We start from the raw sequence: 25,321 nt of genomic DNA, 5'->3' as shown, positions 1-25,321 counted from the left end.
TGTTTTCCATGACAGTTTGACAAAAGACAGAATGTTGTTTGCCCTCTAACTCATTTTGGTGAGGAAGTTGTAAGTTACTTGTAGAACTAAGTTAGTACTCGCACAGATTCTAGGAACTCTTTGTTAGCGTAACTGACAATCATTGTATAACTGAATTTTCTATAATACTGTATAAAGATGGTCTTACCTCATATCAGACAAATAAAGTGACCTGTGTCACTTAATGAATGTAAGAAGAGTTCATGAGTTTCTTATTGCACTCACTTATTGCACAGGAAAGTGAAGCTAAAGTGTTAGAAGCAATTGAAGAACACCAAGAAGCATGTAAACAGGAGTTAACTGTAACAATTAACAAAGAAAAGGAGAGACTTAAACAGAAATTTGAGGCAGAGTTACAGGAAAGATTTCAAGCAGAGAAAAAGATATGGCGGACTATGGTTGATCAGGAACTTAGTGAAAAGTTAGAAGTAGAAAGAGAAAAGTGGAAAAGAAAAGCTGAAAGTGACTTGAATAAAAAGCTGGAATCTGAGAAAGAGAGGTTAAGATCATGGTTGAGAGCAGATATGGAGAAAAGATTGGAAAGCGAAAGAAAAGAATTAAGAGAAACCATGGAGGAAGAGTTTGACAATCAAATGAAAATTGAAATTGATAAACTTAGAGAAAAGTTTGAAAGAGAGGCTAGAGAAGATTTTGAACATTTAAAAGGAAAGTTTGATATGGAGAGGGAGCAAGAGTATGAAAGAATAAAGCTACAGCTGGAGAGTGAGAGCCAGATGAATCTGGATAAAGAGAAGGAATTATTACAAATGAAGACAGACCGAGAACTAAGTCGGAAATTGGACTCTGAACAGGAGACATGGAGATTGGAATTTGAGAAGGAATTGGGTGAGAAATTGCAGAAAGAAGAGCAGAAATGGAAACAAATGATTGAAAATGATATTGAAGAAAGGCTTAAGAAAGAGAAAGAAATTTGGGAATCTGCAAAAGAAAAGGAAATTGATAACAAATTGACTGAAGAAAAAAATAAATGGAGAAATATCTGGAATGAAGAGAAAGAAACTGAAATGAAGGCACTTACTGAGAAAGTTGAAGACAGAATGAGAGCAGATCTTGATGAGGAGATGGAGAAGGTTAAACTTGATGTGGAGCATGAGTTTCAACTGAGAGTTGAACATGAGGTTGGTAGGGTGTGGTCTAACTTGCTACCCTTAACCTTGCTAGATGAGCTTTATCTTCACTTATCATCATCATCATCATGATCAGTGTCATCATCAGTATTGACATTAGTATCATAACCATTATTTCATCTTTATGATGTAGATCTCAGCCATCATCATCACTATCAACATCAACAGCATCATCATCATCATAACCTTTAAAAGCTATTAGTACATACTAGATAATAATTATGTTTTCTTTCAGCTTCTTAATATATTTGAAATTGTTCATTTTGAATTTCTGGTTTTGCTTAGGGGAAATCTTTGGATTTGGATTAGATTGGATTTTTTTTGCCTTTGATTTAAGAATTTTATTGCAACAGTTTGACATGTTCTAATTTTGTTAATACACTAGCTGAGTATGTTTCTTCTTAACAAGTACTGGTTTTGATAGATATTGTGTCTTAGAATTAAAATGTATTTTTAAAGCTGCTCACCCACAGTTCGAGTGTAATTTTTCAACATGTTCATTTTCACCAAGTTTGGCTAATAATGTACATTTAACACAGAAAAATGATTAAGTAGGTCAAAATAACATTAGATATTGGTAAAAATAGAAGAATTTTTGCATTATTCCAAAAGCATAGCAATGTGTACTTTTGGTATCTACTTTTGGTATCTTGCAAAAATCTCGATCAAAAAGTCAATAAGTTTGTACCACTAGTCACTTTCAGCTTGCTTCAGAAGCACTGTCTGTTAACACTACACTGTGGTTATCCGGTCTGGTGTGGTACCCGCCCGCTTAGCTCAGTAGGTAAGAGTGTTGATCTATGGATCTCGGGGTCGCGAGTTCGATCCTCACGTGGGGGCGTATGTTCTCCGTGACTATTTGATAAACGACATTGTGTCTGATATCATTAGTCCTCCACCTCTGATTCATGTGGGGAAGTTGGCAGTTACTTGCGGAGAACAGGTTTGTACTGGTACAGAATCCAGGAACACTGGTTAGGTTAACTGCCCGCCGTTACATGACTGACATACTGTTGAAAAATAGCGTTAAACCCAAAACAAACAAACAAACAAGAACAATTCTTTATTACTAGGTTGTATACAGCTGTACATCAGAATATCGGCTATGTTGTATGGCTGGACTACACATCTAGAGGCTTTCAAATATTGCTTTGTTGCACTTTTATCTTTGTCATCTTGATAACATCATTTTTGTCATCTTCATCATCAGTATCATCTTTGTTGTCAAAATAATCATCATCTCCATCATTGCGTGTGAACATAATTATCACGCTCTCCTAGATCTTAAAATGTATAACGTTTCGATTTTTTTGCATGGTGATGTGTTTTTGATGTAACACGACTGTAAACAATTTGGAGTGTGTAGACTTCTTCAGCATATCTTGTAGTCATAAAGTTTGAATATTTCATGTTTCACGGTGTGCTTAATCTTTTTAGACTTACATAGTTCTGGTATTAAATGATACTGCAAATCATAGTGATTTTGCCTCAAGTATTTTGTGGATTAAATTAAGGTCACTGAATTAGAATCTTGCCATTCAAAGCTGAGAGTTTGTGACTTGACATGGGTGGGATTCCGCAAGTCAGTATTCATGCCTAAGCCTGTTTATGAAAATTGAGTCTTCTACAACCATTAAAAGTAAAATTTAATACAAGGTATGCTGAAGTAATGCTTGTGTGCTAGTTTGCTGTGTAGTATGAAGAAATGCTGACAATGTGTTTTGTATGTGTAGTGTAACCATTGAAAAATATTTGAATCAATATGTAGTGGTTTTGACATGAGCCACATCATGAGAAAACCAACATAGTGCATTTGAGACCAGCATGGATCCAGACCAGCTTGCACATCTACCCAGTCAGGATCCATGCTGTTTGCTAACAATTTCTCTAATTGAAATAGGCTTTGAAAGTGAACAGCATGAATCCTGATGCTGGTTGCAAATGAACTATGTTGGTTTTCTCATGGTGCGGCTCAATTACGGTTGTAGCTGTCATTTAGGTCAGGTGTTCTTTTCTAAAGATTTAGATCGAATATTTAGCTAGTTTTCATGATATTTTTTAAGTTGGATACAGGTAATATTACCAAATGGATAGCTTTAGATTCTACATCTAACATTTTTTATGGATCAACTCTGAACAATAATATAGATGTTAAATTTTTCATACATGTGTTGTTTTTTATCTGCTTAAATAACACATCCTTGTATAGTGATATATTATATTAAACATTTATTTATCAGGATACCTTGCAAAAATTTATGTCAGTAAGTTTTTACAACTGGTCACTTTCACAGTACCCACATTATATTGATTTTTGAGAGGAAAAAAAGAGTCCAATATGCATGTGTGAATGAGTAACATGTAGTTTAAGCCAAACGTAGGTAATGTCCTTTATCAACAAAAGGGATGTTATCACATTAAATTTTGTCAATCACATATTTACCTTGTAATGCACCCAATATATTTTTATGGGATGACGAAGTACCAATATATTAGAAATTGTTTTTCAAATGTGAAGAAAATAACTACTAAGATTTGAATAAATTGTTCAGAAAATACAAATTGCACAAGATTTGAAGGGGAGTAAAAGCAAGCGGCAAACACAAGACAGGAAAGAGGATGGTCTCATCTTGTATTATATTTTTGATTGTGTATATTTCAGGTAAATCTGGCGGTGCAGGAGGCAAAAGATGACTGGAACAGAGAATACATGATGGAGATGTCCATCAATACAACCAGTGCCGAGGCTTCACAGGGACTCCTGAAGGAGGTACAATACTGTATTATCATTTTAAAAGTCTATTTAGACAGATTAATAGTTTGTTGATAACGCTGAGCTGTCAATCTGTGTCTGTTCATCCATAGGTAGTACTGAATTTAACTATAAATCAAGACTTTTGTGCCTCCACCCCTTCGAAGAACAGACAACATGTTGGTTTTTTGGTTGGTAGACCGTTTGGTTTCCAATTAATAACTACCGTATAACCCCGTATTAACGCCCCCCCGCCCCACCCCTGTTTTTTGGGGAAAATAAAAAAATCTTACCTTCAAAAATTGGTCCTAGATCCAACACAAAATAATATCCAGATAATAACAATTCCATAACAATACAAATGAATTTAAAAAAAAAACACACTTCATTAACACAAATTTTTAAACATGTAAACAGGCATGGCAGAAATAAATCTACTGTGTGTAAGTACTGAATATGCCACACTATAAACGCTACAGTATTGATCGAATTTAACTCGGATGACGTCACTCAGCGCACGACTTTACACAGATTCCCAGTACGATTACATATCGGGTTATGTCAGTGCATGAATTGGGATGAATAGGGGGGGGGGGGGGGGGGGTTTATACGAGTTACTGACATTGTTTGGATAAAAATTTTCGTAAAATGCATCGCCCCAGGGGGCGTTTAAACGGGGTTATACGGTAGATAATGCATGGTTTCACAGAGGTCAGATTTCATAGGCTGATTGCCTTTGACCAGTAGATGAATACTTTTATTTTGATGGATAGCAAGTCAAACGTCAAAAAATTACTTTGTCAAAGGCAAAGGTCACAATGTACAAATTACATACACACTTGCTTCTGACAGGTCATCAAGGTGGCATATATGTGTTTCATATATAGCTCTTGTTAAATATTTCAGCACCAGTCAAACTTTACCAATCAAACATCCCTGATCTTGGAATAACATTTTATAAATCTTTTCAGCTTGGTTCAAAATAATGCATGAATTTCAAAGTCTTTGTTTATCTATACTATTTATTAGCATGAAGCAAAGGCATGTAAAGCAAAAATAAATTTCCGAAAACGATTCATTTAATTTCTAAAAAAAAAAAATTAAATCTCAAATTACCAATATTGTTTAAACCATTATCACCAGCAGACTTGTGGAATTTGATTGTTTTACCTTTCAAGGAAATACAAAGCCTGAAACATCAGCTAGGCAGTGTTCAGACAGAGCTAATAGAGAAGGAAGCAGCCTGGCTGAAAGAAAAAGAGGATATTTTACTGCAAAAAGACTTAGAGAGAAGGGGCGCCCTTGACTCACTCCAAGAACAAACTGAAAATGAATACAAGCAGTTCCTAGATGAACATAAAGACATGCTGGACAAAGCACTGAAAGCTGCAAGGGAACAGCATAACAAAGATAAGGTAAATGCTGCAAAATCATTTAAAAATGGTTATTTCATGGCATCAGGCATTGGCAGATACAAAATTTCAAAGACAAAACGAACTTTGATTAGTTTCAAACAAAATCTTTGAAAGAATTAATCCTGCTTGAATAGTATCGATTCACAGTTAAAGGTTATATTTATGGATATAGATAAGTGTAAGGACTTGCTAGATGGAAGGACAGAATATTTTTGGGGAACAGTGTAATAAAGATAAGGTAAAATACTTATTTAATATCTACGGAAATACAAGCATTTTCTTAGCTGGACAAATATGGTGTTACTGATGATTTGTCTTGATTTACTTGATATAATATGAAACTGATATTCAGTGGGAAAAATATGTCTTTTCTAACTTTATTTTTGGCGTTGAATTCCCCTGTGAACAGTGGGGATTTATTAATCCCGCAAGTGTGGGGGGTTTAAAGGAATCGTCTCGTCCGTCTCGTCTGTCATCTTTGTCTTCCGTAAATTTTGTGGTCTGCTTGTTCACTAACCTTGAGGTTTCATGAATGGTCAATGTCCTATCAATGACAGTGCAGACCAGATCCCATGTCCGTGTCAAGGTCAAGGTCACAACTCAGAGTCAAAGGCTTTTTGAGCTTCCATTCGTGTCCGCTCTTATCTCCTAACCCTTGAGGATAATTCAGAATACTTTGATTGAAATGTTACCACATCAAGACGACTGTGCGAAACCATAGTCAGCCAGGTCGTGCTCAAGGTCAAGGTCACAACTTAGAGTTCAAAGGTCTATTTCATTCATGTGGGCGTTGTCGGTCCAACTCTGTGTCTCTAACCTTGATGGATTTTCACAAATTTGGGTCAAATGATCACCTCATCAAGACGATGTGCAGCATTGAGAGTCAGCCTGCCAGCTCAGGTCAAGGTCCAAACTTAGAGTCCATAAGTTTTAAAGCCTGCATTTTGTGTCATCTTGATTCTTCTAACCTTGATAGGATTTAAATTAAGCTTGGTCAAATGATCACTCATCCCCAGACACATGGGTCAGGGGTGGTTAAGCTCAATGGTCAGGTCATCCTACATCTTCATGTTCAAATTTGTGTTGCTCTGTATCTCCTAAACCCTTTGTAGGATTTTCATACAACTTGGGTCAAATGATCACCTATCTAAGACGAATGTGCAGAATTCCATGAGTCAGCCATGTCGTTCAAGGTCAAGGTCACAGCTCAAGGTCAAAGGTTTACCTTCCATCTACCAGTGTCCGTCTGGTATTTAAACTCTTTCAGATACATGTTTCAACTTGATTTGTATACCACAATAAGAGTAATGAGCTAAACCATGATCGAGCAAGTGGCAAGGTTCAGGTACAACTCAAGGTCAAAAAGGGTGAGGCTACCATTTCTTGTCCATTCAGTATCTCTTAAACCTCTTGAAGGATAATTATGAAACTTTGATTAAATGATCACCTCATCAAGACGATGTGCAGAACTCATAAGTCAGCCATGTCGGCTCAAGGTCAAGGTCACAACTCAAGGTCAAAGGTTTGAGCCTTCCGTTTTGTGTCCGCTCTGTTTCTCCTAAACCCGTTGACGGATTTTCATCAAACTTGGGTCAAATGATCACCTCATCAAGACGATGTGCAGAATTGATGAGTCAGCCATGCCAGCTCAAGGTCAAGGTCACAACTTAGAGTCAAAGGTTTGAGCCTTCCATTTAGTGTTCATTCTGTATCTCCTAAACCCCTTGAAGGATTTACATTAAGCTTGGGTCAAATGATCACCTCATCAAGAACTCATGAGTCAGCCATGTCAACTCAAGGTCAAGGTCACAACTCAAGGTCAAAGGTTTGAGCTCTGTATCTCCTAAACCCCTTTTAGGATTTTCATGAAACTTGGGTCAAATGATCACCTCATCTAGACGATGTGCAGAATTCATGGGTCAGCCATGTCAGTTCAAGGTCAAGGTCACAGCTCAAGGTCAAAGGTTTACCCTTTCACTATCCATACCAGTGATGGGGGATTTAGCTGTCTTTCAGACTGCCATGTTTTTCAACTGGCATTTGTATACCACAAATAGAGAAGTAATGAGCTAATATCATATTCGGAAATGGGAAGACAGTTCATTGGTAAAGCATAAAGAAAAGGTGAAAACAATTTGCATTAGACCAAATTGTGTCAGTTGATTTCAAGACTTCAACAATTCTTATAAAAAAAACTTACTATAAATTACAGGCAGAGTTAGAAGAGCGATATACAACACAGTTGAAGATTTTGCAGGCGAGAGAAAAATCTTTGCAGGAGCAACTACAGCAATCAGTACAGGGAACTCAGGTAAGATGATTGTCAGGGAACTTAGGTGAGAGAATTGTCAGGAAACTAAATATGAGATAATTGTCAGGGAAGTCGGGTAAGACAATTGTCAGGGAACTAAGGTGAGATAATTGTCAGGGAACTAATGTGAGAGAATTGTTGGGGAACTCAAGTGAGGTCATTGTCAGGGAACTCAGGTTAGATCATTGCCAGGAAACTAAATATGAGATAATTGTCAGGGAAGTCGGGTAAGACAATTGCCAGGGAACTAAGGTGAGATAATTGTCAGGGAACTAATGTAAGAGAATTGTTGGGGAACTTGAGTGAGGTCATTGTCAGGGAACTCAGGTTAGATCATTGCCAGGAAATAAATATGAGATAATTGTCAGGGAAGTTGGGTAAGACAATTTTCAGGGAACTGAGACAAGTTAATTGTCAGGGAACTACTGTGAGATAATTGTCATGGAACTCTGGTTAGAACATTGCCGGGAAACTCAAGAAAGATCATTGCTATGAAATTTGAGTTAGCCCATTTTCAGGGAACTCTTGACTAGATCATTGTTAGGGAACTCAGATTAGATTATTGTCAGGAAATTTGTGTATGACCATTGTCAGGAAATTCTGGTTAGGCCATTGACAGGGAAGTTGAATTAGATAATTTTTAGGGAACTTTGGCTAGATTATTGTCTGGAAATATGCGGGTTAGATCATTGACAGGAAATCTTGGTCTTACCTGTCTTTGTAAAGACAAATCTTTGTTTTGTGTTACAGAAATGTTCTTTTTATGCCCCCGAAGGGAGGCATAGTAGTTTTCAACTGTCCGTCCGTTAGTTTGTTCGTTCGTCACAACGTTAATTTTTTGCATGGAGGCACTTTACTCGCGAACCACTGCACCCAGGACCTTCAAACTTCACATGCTGATAGTACTTATTGAGTACACGACCCCTACTGACTTTGGGGTCACCAGGTCATAGGTCAAGATCACCAGGTCAAAGGTCAAGGTGCTGCGGGGGCATTTGTCACCATTAGTGACAGCTCTTGTTACCATGTGATTTTAATCCTTTGTATATTTATGCTTCCTTCAGTACCAGCACAACACACTAGCTGATCTGGAGAAAGAACAAGTTCTCTGGTATGAGGAACGTGAGCGACTTCTGCAAGAAATCTCCGATCGTGATTCGCTTCTTGGCAAGGCAGATGTTCATTTATCCAAGGAGGTTGACAAACTGCGATCGGAACTTCAAGCGGCATACCAGCGCAGATTAGAGGGAGAGATGAACTCATGGCGACAGAAGCTTGAAGCTGAGTTCACCAGAGCGAATAACTCTGAACAGAAAGAAAAACTTCAGTTGGAGAAACAGTTGAGTGAGGTGAACACAGAGCTGAATAAATTGAAGACACAGCTGAAAGAGGAGAGAGGAAAACATGCAGAAGAGGTACTGTGAAACATACACACTTTCATGTTAGATTTTCGGAATTTCGAAAATGCTTGTTAGTTAATGACTACAGATAAGAAAGTAAAAAACAGAACTCTTCAAGAAGTTTCTTGGCAATATTTTGTATAGTCTAAATTGTTTAAAATTTTCTACTGTTAAAAGTGATATAAGACGGAATGAAATTGTTGCAATTTATATCAATTATAATGCATTTGAGAAGCTTGCCATTGCTGAAAAGGTACAGTCAGACGGTCATAAGTTCCAGTGATGTATAGTTGCCATTTTGACTGGAGATATTCTTCATTCTCCTCTGATTTGTGTGGAAAAGTTGTTAGTTACTAACAGAAAGCAGGTTTATACTGATAAAGAATACAGGAACACTAGTCAGATTAATATTTGGAATAATTAACTGTAATACTCAAGTCTGGTGGAAAAAAATGTGCTAAAAAAGAGAGCAGATTTATACTGGTACACTTGTCAGGTTAATATTTGGAAGACTGGTGGAAAAATGTGCTAAAACAACTTACAAACCTTTGTAACTTATCATGGAATAATTACATGAATATAAAAATATTTCAGGTTAAGAAAATCACAGACAAGTTAAATGAGATAGAGAAGAGCCTAGATGACAAGGACAGATTGGAGGGAGAGTTGAAGAAAGCTAAGGAACTTCTGAAGGGCTATAAAGATGAACTGACAGATAATCAGGAAAAATGTGAGAAATATAAGGCTGAGGTGGAGGAGGTTACAGCAAAGTTGAACAAATCATTACAGAATCAGGAGAAGTTACAGGTCAGCCACCATTACCCAAAAAAAGTCTAAACATCTCTTACAGCACTGTTATTGTAGATTTTGGTTTAAGTTAGAGTATTGTCTTAATATATAATATTTAGGTATTTCTTAGAAAAGATCACAAGTATACGCAAACAGAAATGTCATGTACACTATGTTAAATCTTAAACATGATTGGATAGGTACATTTTGATAAGTGTTTAACACCTCTGGATGATGCATTATGTTGAATGTTAAACAGGATTGGATAAGTGCATTATGGTAAATGCTTTACGTATTTCAGACTGAGGTTCAGAAATACAGGGAGGAGAAGTCCACTAACATCGAGACAGTTCAGTCGATTGAGGCCTCCTACAGGAAAGATGTGTCCTTGTATAAACAAAAACTAGAGGAGTCTAATTCTAGAATTGCTAAAACAGAAAAAGTACTACATGATATGAAACATAAATACAGGTAAAGATTACTAGTTAATGGAAAGTGACAAATTTTAACATAAATGCAGTTTCTGAATATTTCTTTGAAGTGTTAACTCTCAAAGTACTCATTTATCAATTTAAGTGACCATGTGGTAGTTTCATTCAAGTATCTTGGGTCTTTGAGTCCTAAGAATTTACTTGAAGGGCTGCCATAACTAAATATAGGACAGACATGTAAAATAAAACTTCTTATCATGAACCACTGGAAGGGTGTTCACCAAACTTGCTCAAAAGCAACCTTAAACAGACCATTATGTATACATTCATGCATGTTAAATGATTTTGCTAGACTTTCGAAGGTCCGCCAGAGCAGAGAATATAAAAAAAACAGCTTTAAATGATCTCTTGAGATGCTGGACTGTTGTACGGCTAACTTGGTCAGAAGCAGGGTCAAACTGTCTAGGTCAGGTGAGCTGTGTATGAGGCCCTTTTGTTAATGTGTATGAAACTGTAACTCCTTTGATTAGTTCTTAACAAGGAAATTATCCAAGTGTTTTTCTGTTGCCATCACAGGGCAGAGTTAGAGAGTCTGAGGAAGGCTTTGGAAGCTGAGAATGATGTTGCTATGAATGCCATGAAGAACAAAATGATTGAAATCCAGAAGAAACACGTGGCCATCGTTGATGAAATGAAGCGTAAACACCAGCAGGAGAGGGAGGAGTTTGCTAAACACGGCCAGTCAGCAGTCGGCAGGGGAGTAACACCAACTCCAAACACAGTAAGCTATAATTTAGAGCAGATAAGAAGTCTGTTGGGTATGGAGCCCGAGTACAATTAGAGCTCACAAGTTTGATGTCCTACTCCTCAAATTTAAGATAAGTAACATTATTTCGGGTGAAAGTCCAGGGGTTTTACTTCTTTGCACCTAGCACGCTGAAAACCTATGAAGCTCCTGGAATTGGAGCAACTTGAACTTGTTTATCTAGCACTATTCTCTTATTAAAATCATAAGCATTTATCTGGAGGACTCCAGGGTAACCATTGGTAATATAAATAGAGGAAGTGTAAATACATGTACACAGTCATATGTTATTTTCTTTTACTTTTAAAAAAAAGAACACACTGTGGTATCATCATCATTATCAAGCCTCAATAGAAATGAAAATGATGACAGCTGCCTGTTTTCAATCCATGTCTAGGCTAAATAGATGTTTTGGTATAGACTAAGTATTTTATGCAAAAGATATTAAATGATTTTATCATATTTTGTACAGAACCTCTCAACATTGTCTTGTAGGCTGAAGTTGAAGAGATAGACCTGACGGTGAAGGAACTGAGATCCCAGTACCTTGATACTGTGGCCAAGATCAAAGGTATTTGAAAACAAACTGTAATTATTGTAGGCACATAAATAAAAACTTTTTTTTAGAAGAGATATCAGAGCAGAATTTGTGACCACTCAAAATGCAGTGTCTAGCAACATCCCCCATAATTTTTCTAACAAATTCCTTATGATTCTCATTATGGTGTTTCTTTCAAATGGTTGCTGCATAGAGGAGCTGCAAGAGCTTTAATGAGAACCTTAGTAGAATACCATGTAAGCCACTGGTCCAGTATTTAAAATAACTTCACAGAAATGTTGCTTGGGCAGCCTTGAAACAACTTATTTCAGGTAATTCAAATTTGTCAAAAAACCCAAAACAAATGCCTTTGCATTAATACCTGTATATTTTTGTAGGTGATGTATTGCGTCACATCACACAAACGAATGTACGAGCTGCAGAGACGGTGAAACTTGAGATGGATAAAGAGAGAATGACGACGTTCCAGCAAATCAAGGATTTCTACCGACAAAACGTGAAACAGATCCTCGATACAGAGATTGTCGGGTACGCTGTTTGTTTTATTAATTTTTGTCAAGGGCTTTTGAGAACTGTAATATCGATGGGTCAGTGCAACACGGTCGTAACTCATTTTTTGAAAACTTTACAGGAGAAGCAAAAAACATTTTTATATTCAAATGATGTCATGAAAAACAATACAATCTATATTATTTTTATCAAATAACAATAATAACTACAATACTATGGGAAAAAATGTCAAAAAAATGTTCACTGAGGAGTTATTTGAAAGTTTTCCAGTTACGACCATGTTGCGCTGAAATGTGTGGAAATTTTGTCAAAAACTTAGTGCAACAAGGTCGTAACTAAATGATAACAAATAATTTATTGGAGATAATTCATAACAGAGATGTTTATTCAAAAGACCATTAATTCAATATTTTTAAGCATATCCATTTATCTTTTTCTGTACTTTCATTGACTTGTACTCGCAAAAATGTCAAAAAAAATCATATAATATGTAGAAATAAAAATGTACTACTACAAAAACACATTTTAAATTATTAAAACTATTTTACAGTAAAAAGACAATAAGAGCTTGACTTGGTCCAAGATATTTGCATATTTTACTGAATGTAGGCACTGAGAGTTTTAATATTCAAAGTTATTTCAGTATTTTACAGTAAATGGACATAATATAAGAGCTTGACTGATCAAAGGTACTTGAATATTTTACTGAATATAGGCACTGGGAGCCTTTATGGTCAAACTTATTTCATTATTTTACAGTAAATGGACAATAGAAGCTTGACTGGTCCAAAATATTTACATATTTTACTGAATATAGGCTCTGAGAGCTTTTATGGTCAAAGTTATTTCAGTATTTTACAGTAAATGGACAATAAGTGCTTGACTGGTCCAAGGTACTTGAATATTTTACAGTATGTAGACACTGAGTGTCTTTAAAATACAAGATATTTGCATATTTTATAGAATATAGGCATTATGAGCCTTTAAGGTCTAAGGTATTTGAATATGTCTGTGTTTAGTTATTAGATTTTCAACAAGAAATATGCACCGGTTCTGCAGCATGAATAACGCATGCCCCAGGAGCAAAATACTATTCTGCAAAAAAACATGTGCATGCTTCTTGATACAAGTCTAAATGTCTTTTTATTACATAAAAATCTACACTTAAACAATTATCAATGGTATAAATTTGTTCTTTAGCTTGAGTAAAACTGAAAATGTTATAATTAAAGAACATGATAAACACAACAACACAGTCACATGAAACTAACATCAAAAATGATGCCATACACCTGATGTAAAATTTGGAAGTCAGTATGGTCTGTTCCTGGAAAATTTTTGTAAAATATGTATGAAGTGGCAGCCTCTGATGCATATTTTTTGTCTAAATTTTCAGGTATTAAGAGGGTCCCCACTTCCTATTAGGTTGGTCAGGGGGGTCTCCCTCTGGAATATAGGTATAAAATGGAAGCCTCTAGTGCCTTTTTGGGTCACAACTTGGTACATGATGGGATACCTCCCTCCTGTTAAGGGGGTCAGGTGGTTCTCTCCCTGGATTTTCTTTTTTAATATAGGTATGAAATGGTGGCCTCAGGTGCAATTGGGTTTAAATGTAAAGGTATAGAAGGGGTTCAGAGGGTTTCCCCCTAGAAATATTTTAAACATAGTTATGAAATACTGGCTTCTTGTGCATTTTTGGGTCTGAATTTTGAGGTACAAGAGGTTAGCCCTCCCTACTGTTAGTAAGACTCAAGTGAGGAGAGAGGGGAAGGGCTCTCCCCTGGAAATTTCTGTAATTTAGGTATGAAATGGTTGCCTCTTGTGCATTTCTGGGCGTAAATTTTAAGGTACAGGAGGGGATAACGCCTTCCTGTTTGGTATAATACCTCCTTCCTATTTGGGGAGGGGGAATGTGTCTCCTCTGGAAGTTTTTGAAAATTAGGTATGAAACTAGAGCTGCTTTTGAGAAAAGCACATGTCTCCCACAGCTGCCAAGTCATCAGAATAGTAGTATGAGATCGGACGAGAAATGTTCAAGCGTAAACCCTTCTCCCTATATATTCTTAATTCCCAATCAGACTTCCAGTTCTTTGATTATCAAAAACAACCCAATCAGACTTTCAGAGCTTTGATACAACCTAATAGACTTCCAGAACTTTGATTATCAAATACAATCCAATCAGACTTTCAGTGCTTTGTTTATCAAAAACCAATGTTTCAAGGGCCATACTTCCAAAGTGCCTGGGTCGATTTGGGTAGTTATCAAACTTGGATGAGGATCGACTTATTGGCAAACACATGTTTTCAAGTTTGGAGAAAATTGGATGAGAACTGTTCGACTTAAGAGTGTGGACAAGATCTGTGATAGACGGATGGATGGACAGACAGTAGTTAATCAATATGTATCCCACCACACAGTGGTGTGGGAGACATAATAATGGCCTCTAGTGCATTTGCATCGGTCTATATGTTGAGGTATAGAGGGGATACTTCCCTCCTGTTATGGGCTAGGGAGCATCTCCCCTCCTGGAAATTTTGAAATGCAGGCATGAAATGGTGGCCTCTGGTGCAGTTTTGGGTCTATATATTGAGAAAATATTATTTTGTTTGCATGCAACTTCGATGAGTTTAAGTCACTGTGGGGTGGGGGATATAGGGGGAGCATGGGCTCTCTTGGCTCTCTTGGTGTTTTGCAACATAAAAATCAAGTAAATCATTCATTAAATTTAAATGTAAAATTATTAATGCTGATCATTTATGTTTTAGTGGTTTAACAACTTATACAAATATTCGATATACCTAAAAAAATCTTCTGTATATCCAAATAAAACTTATCGGAATACGAGCTTTACAAGCAGAAGTCATGCTTCACTTATAGCACAGAAAAATTTCCACCTTTAATAATACCATTTTGTATTTTGCACAATTCATAGAAATATGCATACAAAAGGAAAAATGTTCATTGTTATCCTTTCACAGTTTTACATGAAACTTGCATAAAGGAAAGTTTATTTAATAATTACAAGTATAACAAGAGCTATCACAGGAGACAGCGCGCTCGACTATTTCGATGCTGGATAGTGAAACTGGGCACATCTGAGGAAACTAGAGCTGTCATTGGAGTGTTTAATGACTCCAGTTGTGGATGAAGATATTGCACAATAGCCTGAGTCGCGGAAAGACGCCGACGCCGGGGCGAGTAGGATAGCTCTACTTATACTTCGTATAGTCGAGCTAAAAAGCATAGCTGTCAAGGCTCCACAAAGGCCACGAGTGTGATCGGGGTTCAAAGGGAAGGTTTTCCCTCGTGGGGGTCTAGAGGGCGATGATCCCTAAAAGCTGGAAACGCCCTCACACGGAAAATATAGATTTTTAACACAAAATATATCTGGTTTTGAATAGTCTCCCTCCGTGTTTACTTTTTGTGACATTTATTCATGCGGTAGAAATAACACGTTGCACCGGTGAATGTAAAAGATGTATTATACGGTATAGAAACACCGTGTCAATGTCACCTCGCATGTTTGATTCAGTATTATTATAAATTTTCTACGAAAAAAAAAAACGATTGATTTCTTTATTTCTTTAAAATGCGTGTGGCCTTGAATAGAAGGCGTGTGAGCGTGATCTAGGGCCAAAATGCGTGTGTCTTGACAGGTTTGAAAAAGGTGCATTTTCTCCTCTTAAAATTAAGTCAAGACATTATGAATAGGGCTTCTGATGCTAAAAACTACTGAATTTGGAAGAGGTTTTGCTGAGAAATAGTTAACAGAGTATTTTTTTAACAGAGTAAGACTTTTTAATGTTTTGGTAAAATCCTAAACATGTTGGTCAATAAATTCTTAACATCACTTAACAAAATATGAAATATGGTAATAATATTAATTTTGTAGTATAAATACCATTTCAAAGTTGTTTAAAAACAAAAATCATCCTTATTTATCATTTAACTATTGTAATATGTTACTCTTTGTGAGTTACAACCATGTTGCACAGAAATTTCAAAGTGAAATAGCATACTAACTCTGTGCAAGAAAGACGTATGTTGAGTTACGACCATGTTGCACTGACTGAAAGTGTCTTCCTGAGATACAACCTTTTGACAATTTTACTTTTTTCACTTTAATTTTAAGAATGTGATTTAGATATTTTAACAAGTGATGTATTTCTGTTAAATAAGGCAAATTATGTAAAAAAGTGTATTTGGTAAAAAAATCAAGTTACGACCATGTTGCACTGACCCATCGGTATATGTGGTTAAATTTGCAATTCAGAAATTCTTTTGCACTTTTTGCAAATTTGAGATAATCACGAAATTAACAGGATACTTATGTTTGTGCTATTTTAAAAGTTTGGTAATTACTACTTATATTCTCAAACTTAAAAGTTAGTAGGTGTGTGTTAAAATGAAAGAAGTAACTATATATACCTGTGTGGTGTAACAGGGTCTAAAGTTCACTATTCTAACTACAACAACAACAACTGTTCACTATAATAACTACTATTTAATATTGTACTAAGTTCTAAGATAATATATACATCAATGTCTTTCTTCATAATTCACTAACATAGTTCACTAACATTTCCTCAGTTATTAACAGAACTTCTATTCTTCGACATAATTACTTCAACGTTAATTGCCTCAGTTCTAATCTAACTAATTCATTTTGCGAGTATCGAACATACGCATCTAACCTAACTGAGTACCAAAATGATACTTAAGTTTTGTCTCAAAACTTCTGCTTATGAAAGAAATTATTCGTGACTTGAGTCATGCGGCGTGATCAAAAGACCGGGTGTCTATAATTACCCTGTCATTTATCCAGTTAGTCAGTTGTCAAAACAATATAGTAATTTTGAAACATGCATTGCTGGACAATGCATTAACTGGGCGATATAATGTAACCTGTCATTTTTAATGCACATGACTAATTTCTAGACCGTAAAGCTAAGTGTGAAAAGGAATGCGAAATATATTCCTAAAGTACATGACTTATTATTGACCGAAAAGCTATCTGAAAAGAATGCCTAAGAAGTATTTGGTATAATGGATTCTTTAAACCATTATATCACACTCGCCCCTTTCTTGTGAGTTTTTCTTTTAATTATCTATAAGAGAATAAAAATAAAAACAAAAACAAAAATTTACATGAGGCAAGCAACAAATTAAACATGAGGCAATACATAAAACCGGCTGATAATTAATACGTAATTTCATTTTTAAAGTTTTAGCCGTAATACTGAAGATTAATGCCTTTAAGTAGAATAGAACACAATTGAATACACAAAATCAAGAATATATAAGATCAATGCATCATTATATACGCAATCAATGAATAAGATAAACACAAGGTATTCGTGGATATCATTTTTCACAATTTCACAGAATTTTGATTCAGTCCTAGAATATTCAATTTCTTTTCTTTTTTTTTGTTTCAGTCCTAGATTGTTTTTCTTGCGTTTTGAAGTCAAAACCCCATTTGATTTAAATAAAACACTGCATTACTAGCGAGACACAATTTCACAATATTTTTCACAATACTTAACAATGCTTTTTCCTCCCTTGCCCACAGGGGTTTTGCCTTCAAGATTGTAACTGAAATAGAAGGTAATAATTGTTTATACACAATATAACTGTCATGAATATACCTGTCAAAAGGAATATTATCATTAAGAAATACTTCGTGTAATTCTTAGACCTGTGTAAAATGTTAATTACTGATATAAAGAAATATATAAGGTCACAAATCTCTAGAAAATACGATTAAATACGCAAAAGTAATATTAATATGAAATATCCCGTAACCTGTTGTATATTATAATGAAATGATAAAAATCTACAACTTAGTATATACTAAAAATGAAACAATGTTCTGGAATCATATTTAACAATCGGAACGATACTTGTTTTTTACGTGAAAAGTGACATCATTCATTCCCGTTCCATGGTTGACATCTCTACACCGCAGTTGCTATAGTCGAATTAGTAAGAGTGGTGACCCATCAACTTGTCAGGTTTCTCCAAACGGCCATGAAATATCTTCGTATGTCGCCTCACATTATTATAGCCTTATTTGTTGAGTAATAGTTTGCCCGTCTTCAGGAAGGTCCTTTTGATAGAAGGTTTGAATTGTAGCTCCAGGAAGTCTTGTTGTTGAGCATTCCCTCGGTTTAATGAAGATACAAGCAATCATTTAACATTGACAAAAGATTTGTTTGTCTATATATGAACGTTACATAAGGATGCCTTCTTAGAATCTCTAAATAGAATGTTTATAAATTTGTCTTTTGTATGCCAATCTGATTTTCTGTTTTCTGTTTTTCAATCTTTTATAGTTTTTATTTCATTTTAGTAACAAAGCGTCGTCGTCTTAAGTCAGGACTGTTAAAAACTCCGTAAACCTCTAATAACTATTCGGGATACATTTATTGTAAAATGCAAAATGTTAGTTTCTTCATAAATGTTCAAAAACAATTCTAATAACAGTTATCTCTACGCTGAAAAAATATGTATTTATCATGCATAAAAATTGTCCTTAAATCTTACACTTAGACTCATAAAAACAGGTTTTATTCTCTCTCTTTACGGAATCCCGCCTTAAATAGCAGTAATGTAATGAAATATTTTACTAATGCATTTCCAGCTAATTAACAAGTACTATTAATTCATATTGAAACATAACCGCAACTACTCAGACTCATACATAAGAAGCAATCTCTAGGTCTGATTGCCAGGGTCGCATGTCTAACGACATTATTCTCAAAGACTCAATAATCACTTCATGTTCCATATCAATACATGGTCGCTTTCCTAGCGACATAATTCCCCTAAGACTCATAAAATAAGAAACTTCTTGTTTCATCAACGGTCGCATTTCTTGCGACATTCTACTATGTATAAGCATTACACATGCTCTATGATGGTCCTTGACACATCATACAACGATACATTTTAATAATACATATAGCGTTACACACACATCATAGACGTTATCAACGTCATCTCAAAATCTCATGGAGTTCAGAGCATTTGGGTTATGATTCATACAATGTTATCTTGTCATTTTACTAATTGAGAGCAATTAAACTACTTTACTTTCCTAAGGGTATTCCTCACTTAATATAACAAAAAACGAAGCTAGACTATGTACATATGCTTGTCAATTTTATGTTCTAATGAGTAACCTGTATGAAATTTATCTTTACAACAACAATGCATTTTCCTTATGAAATATACCATTTTCGAAACAAAATCTATATGATATTCTTGTAAAAAATCTTAATTATTGACTTAAAGGTACGAAAATTCGTAAAATTTTAAGAATAAAGTTTCTTTAGGGTCGCCTGTAAAATTGTAAAAAATGTTAAAGAGAGCTGAACATCTCTTCAAGTCAAAAATGTATCTTAAGAGTTCCCGAATAGCATCGTTGGTATACGAGTTAAAATGAACAGTCACTAACCTGATGAAGTATCGATTTCTTTTTCTATCCACCATGGATGTTCTCTTTCCTTGCCGAGCCTTAAACTGCATCTTGTCCGTACGTTTCTTCTGTTCATGGGGATTCTAACAGCTGTCTTAAGAGGTTTATCGGTCGTCAGTTCCATTTCCAGTCGTCTGCCAAATCGCAAGTGTTGTTATTCCATTTTATTCGTCATAGTGGCCTCGTGGTAGTTGGTAGTACTTCTTTCGTGTTGTGTCCGCGACGTTTTGATGATTCGTTTAAATCCTGGTCACGGCACCAAATTAGTCCCGTGTGGTGTAACAGGGTCTAAAGTTCACTATTCTAACTACAACAACAACAACTGTTCACTATAATAACTACTATTTAATATTGTACTAAGTTCTAAGATAATATATACATCAATGTCTTTCTTCATAATTCACTAACATAGTTCACTAACATTTCCTCAGTTATTAACAGAACTTCTATTCTTCGACATAATTACTTCAACGTTAATTGCCTCAGTTCTAATCTAACTAATTCATTTTGCGAGTATCGAACATACGCATCTAACCTAACTGAGTACCAAAATGATACTTAAGTTTTGTCTCAAAACTTCTGCTTATGAAAGAAATTATTCGTGACTTGAGTCATGCGGCGTGATCAAAAGACCGGGTGTTTATAATTACCCTGTCATTTATCCAGTTAGTCAGTTGTCAAAACAATATAGTAATTTTGAAACATGCATTGCTGGACAATGCATTAACTGGGCGATATAATGTAACCTGTCATTTTTAATGCACATGACTAATTTCTAGACCGTAAAGCTAAGTGTGAAAAGGAATGCGAAATATATTCCTAAAGTACATGACTTATTATTGACCGAAAAGCTATCTGAAAAGAATGCCTAAGAAGTATTTGGTATAATGGATTCTTTAAACCATTATATCACACCTGATGAGAATGTGTCATCTCAACTGATCATTTATTGATAGTTATTCTAACAGTGGTTGCTAAAAATGATATTTGGCAAACAGTATAAAATTTACAAATATTTCTACTCACAGAATATATAGGATACTTTTGGTGTTATGCATTGTTTTGTTAAGCAAAAGCCCATACATTAATTCATATGAACTGTTCAAAAAGTTTTCGTTTAAATCATAATCAGTACCAGGAGCAATTTATCAAGTTCCTACAGTGTCAAAATAGATTAAACTTGTGATATTATAAATAATTTCATTTCTTGGGTATGAAATTTCATGGTTTGGGCTGAAATGTCTATTCATGGGCATATGAATTCATGAATTCAGCTTTTGAAGATAAAATAAATGTCAGTTTTATTTGTTCATTTGGATATATTTTGATGAATTTACACAACCATGAAATCCACAAAAATTAGACATTCATGAAATTTTAATGATTATACAATACCGTAAAAGCAAAAATTTTCGTGAGGGTTTAATTTTAGCCATATTCGCGAGGACCTTCTTGTGAAAAATTAATCCTGGCATAAATTTTCACCATTAGTATAATTCAAATTCAAGCAGGGTACCATTTGTACAATTTCACGAATATTAATCTTCACGAACATACTAAAAAAAAAAATGTCCTGAAACACTGGTTATCCCATTACTTTTATTTTCTGTTTAAAAACCAACTATCTATTTTACTTTTAGTGCCACTCTTGAAAGCAAACTTCTTGCTGTTGAAGAAGCATTGGAAAATCTTTCGAGCAATCCAAGTTCAAGATCAGCAACACCGAAATCCGATGAGTTCATATTGGACGAACGTCAGTTACACTCTAGGTCAAGGTCCGCCTCTAGGGATGCTGGGATATCACCAAAAGGTCAAAGGTCAGTTTCATTCACGAGTGGGACTAAAGGTGATAGGTCAAGGACACCAGTAAATTCTGGCAATGATTTGTCGATGTCGGGTCAGTTTGAAGATCCTAGAAGTCCCAAAAATAGACTCTTTACAAAGTCACCTAGAGACATGAACGTAACTGTTAGAGGTGATAGAAACACTGAAGTGCCACCACTCAAGTCAGATTTACGGTCGTCATATGATTGGAAGTACGATGATGAAAGTTTCGATACAAGACGTTCTGAAAATAGGCCAACTTCAGCTAGAACTGTCAGAGAAATGAGAGAAAACGACACTCGAGCAAGTGAAAACCGTCCTCTCTCTGCCAAATCACCGAGAGAGTTGCATTTATCATTAAGGCAACGAAGTGCTGAGACAGATCATGAGGAAAGTCAAGGTCGGGAAAGAAACAGAAGTGGTGATAAAAGGCGGTCACGTACATTGATATCAACAAGAGATATTCATGCTGGACGATATTCACGCACTGCCGATGGTGGTGACAGTAATGAAGGTTCTGGTTACTATAACGATCATCGTGCGAAGAGCGTAACTCCAATGCACAGTACAATGTCAAGGTCATCTCCGTCATTATACAGACCTATCTCTGTTCCAGATCTTAGTAACGAAGACAAAGAATTGAAAATTTGGACAGAAACAAATAATGACACATACAGATATACGCCTTTACGAGAAACATTAAGACTCGGGACAAACTTACATAGAAGTAATAGTAAATCTGAATCGGATTTAAGTATAGTAGAGAAAAATTTTGGTCCAATGAAACCGGAGTATGACTCTAACCTTGACCTTTCAAGTGGAAGTTTGACATCCGATTCATTATTCACGCCAAGGAAACGGGATGCTGGGGAGACCCCAACCAGTACCCCTCGTCGTCATTCCCATCGTAAGCATTACACACTTCATAGCTTTCCAACAAGGGACCAAATTTCTAGTGACTTACGGAATAAGGAACAAGTACGGAATGATTATCGTAAGCAGACGCAGAATGTTTCAAGAAATGATGATGTTGGTGTAAATTCACCAGTGTCGTCTGCTCGTACTTCGAAGAAAAACCTGCCACTTATTCAGTTCCGACAAGGAAAAGTGCAGGCGTTGGCACGTGGCCAGGGAACAAGTAGCAAGTCGCCCCACCCAGAAGATGGAATCATTATTCGGGACACGCCCCCAACAAGAGATACCTCGGGTACACCAGAAAAGCATTATCGACCTTTGTCTGTGTCAACGAATGCACATATGGATTTTTAAAACACAGTGTGTGTAGATTATTAGAAACATGACATGTTAAAGGCATCTTATCGGCATTATTTATTTTATGTTCTTTCTTGATGTCTTTTACTGGTTTTAGTTTAGAATTTGTAGCACTAAACATTGCAGAAACTTATTTAGTCAATTTGAATATTTTTTGTCAATTTCAAAAGGTTTCTGGCACTGAAAAGCTAGTTGTGAAATCATTAGATGTAAAATTTGTTTGCTTTTTCACACCGAGTCTCGTACTTTCTGATTGGTGAAAGCTCAGTACAATTCACATTTCCAGCCAATCAGATCAGCCATTTGAGGGCAGGCAGAATGTAATAGTGATCAAGGTGCATTTAAAGATGTTGACCATCTAAGGACTTGATTTGAGTAAATTTTGTGAATGACTAAAAAATAAATTTGAAGCAGGTGTGCCATTTTCATCACTGACACCTATATACACCTACACAAGACTGCCAGAAACCATTAAGGTAGCTGTTATTACAATCGGCAAATTACTTTTCTTCACATGCAATATAGGCATTTTCTGTTGTTATTTATTTTTTAGCTCATCTGATTTTTTGAAAAAAAATGATGAGTTATTGTCATCACTTGAGCGGTTGTCGGCGTCGGCGTCGGCGTTGCCTGGTTAAGTTTTATGTTTAGGTCAGCTTTTCTCCTAAACTATCAAAGCTATTGCTTTGAAACTTGGAAGACTTGTTCACCATCATAAGCTGACCCTGTATAGCAAGAAACATAACTCCATCTTGCTTTTTGCAAGATTTATGGCCCCTTTTGTACTTAGAAAATATCAGATTTCTTGGTTAAGTTTTATGTTTAGGTCAACTTTTCTCCTAAACTATCAAAGCTATTGCTTTGAAACTTGGAATACTTGTTCACCATCATTAGCAGACCCTGTACATTCAAGAAACATAACTCCATCTTGCTTTTTGCAAGATTATTGCCCCTTTGGACTTAGAAAATCAGTTTTCTTGGTTAAGTTTTATGTTTAGGTCAGCTTTTATCCTAAACTATCAAAGCTATTGCTTTAAAACTTGCAACACTTGTTCACCATCATAAGCTGACCCTGTACAGCAAGAAACATAACTCCATCTTGCTTTTTGCAAGATTTATGGCCCATTTTGGACTTAGAAAATATCAGATTTCTTGGTTAAGTTTTATGTTTAGGTCAACTTTTTCTCTTAAACTATCAAAGCTATTGCTTTGAAACTTGCAACACTTGTTCACCATCATAAGCTGACCCTGTACAGCAAGCAACATAACTCCATCCTGCTTTTTGCAATAATTATTGCCCCTTTTGGACTTAGAAAATCATTTTCTTGGTTGAGTATTATGTTTAAGGCAACTTTTCTCATAAACTATCAAAGCTATTGCTTTAAAACTTGCAACAGTTTTTCACAATCATAAGTGGACACTGTACATCAAGAAACATAACTCTATCCTGCTTTTTGCAAGAATGATGGCCCTTTTTAGACTTAGAAAATCATGGGTAGGACAATATTTCTATTATACAAAAAAAATCAGATGAGCGTCAGCACCCGCAAGGCGGTGCTCTTGTTTTAAAATTATGTGTGCATTGATCTACTTTACATCCAAAGACTGCCAAATTGCCTACCTAGAAAATGTATTCCCAGGAATTACTAATTATCCGTTACCTTAAATGAAATTTTCGTGTTCTATTTGAAATAAGTGTGTTATAATAAGATATCTGTTGTGAAACATTTTCATAAATTACAGTATTCAAAAAATCACATTATAGAAAATGTCATTGCTGGTGGAAGTTTCACATAGAAATAGCAGATTTCTTAGAATATAGAAAGTGTAGATGTTACTCTATATTCTCAGTTATAAGTCTGTCTCGTTCATAGGTCGAGATACATTAGCTGCTCAGTAGACTTACATTGTTATCAATGAATTTATATAATATTATTCAGATTTTGTTTGTTCAAAACTGACCCTGTCCAATTCAAGGTGTGAGGGCCAGAATTTCCTTAAAAAACAATTGGAAAATATTATTTCAGGGCTTTTGAGGTTGATTTTCAGGCTTTTGACAAAAGCAGATTTTGGCCGAATAAAAAACTTACAAATATGCTGCTTTTAAAAAAGGAAAAAATGGCAGACTTATGACTGAGGCGTTACATTGTGTGCATAGTTGATAAAACAGAAATTTCTTGAGGATACAAATTGTATTATGAACTGAAAATTTTTCGCAAGTAATTTATCATTTGATGTAAATTAAAGCTGTAAATATGAAGAAAAAAGAAATGCATAAGAAAGTGTTTGTAGAAAATAGCTTAGTTCATACTTGGATAAATTTCCTGTTAGGGCATTTTTAGAAAGAATGTTTTGACTTTTTTACAGCCTACCTGATCTATTGAAGAAGATGCAGAAAGCCAAAGTAGTGAAGAAATCTCAAAATAAAGCTAGCTAGACTTTTTTTGATTATTTTGGTTTAGTTTCTTAGTTTACTTTGTATTCACCTTTTGTTTGCACCCTGGTCCATGATTTTAGTTTCTTCGAGAGACATATATAAAATTTATACATCTGATCTGTGAAATAGTTACCTATGAATTAAAATA

At 35.4% G+C, this 25,321-nt stretch overlaps 1 protein-coding gene across 3 annotated transcripts in view; it reads left to right on the top strand.

Annotated features, from left to right (window-relative positions):
- LOC123542644 (trichohyalin-like) overlaps positions 1-23,636 on the top strand; it is a 67,466-nt gene extending 43,830 nt beyond the window's left edge. For 2 of the 3 annotated variants that reach the window (XM_053531120.1, XM_045328579.2), the window contains exons 23-33: positions 276-1,178; positions 3,850-3,957; positions 5,118-5,354; positions 7,567-7,665; positions 8,730-9,080; positions 9,660-9,872; positions 10,156-10,325; positions 10,862-11,066; positions 11,586-11,661; positions 12,027-12,177; positions 21,281-23,636. In XM_053531120.1, the coding sequence (XP_053387095.1) occupies positions 276-1,178; positions 3,850-3,957; positions 5,118-5,354; positions 7,567-7,665; positions 8,730-9,080; positions 9,660-9,872; positions 10,156-10,325; positions 10,862-11,066; positions 11,586-11,661; positions 12,027-12,177; positions 21,281-22,733 (3,966 nt within the window). In that variant the 3' untranslated portion in view covers positions 22,734-23,636. The remainder of the gene's footprint in view (positions 1-275; positions 1,179-3,849; positions 3,958-5,117; positions 5,355-7,566; positions 7,666-8,729; positions 9,081-9,659; positions 9,873-10,155; positions 10,326-10,861; positions 11,067-11,585; positions 11,662-12,026; positions 12,178-21,280) is intronic. The other variant, XM_053531121.1, reaches the window with a different exon arrangement.
- The last annotated feature ends 1,685 nt before the right edge of the window (positions 23,637-25,321 follow it).

Source organism: Mercenaria mercenaria, chromosome 19 (genome assembly GCF_021730395.1).
Source record: "Mercenaria mercenaria strain notata chromosome 19, MADL_Memer_1, whole genome shotgun sequence".
Lineage (NCBI taxonomy): Eukaryota > Metazoa > Mollusca > Bivalvia > Venerida > Veneridae > Mercenaria > Mercenaria mercenaria.
This window is presented reverse-complemented; position numbering and strand designations above follow the sequence as displayed.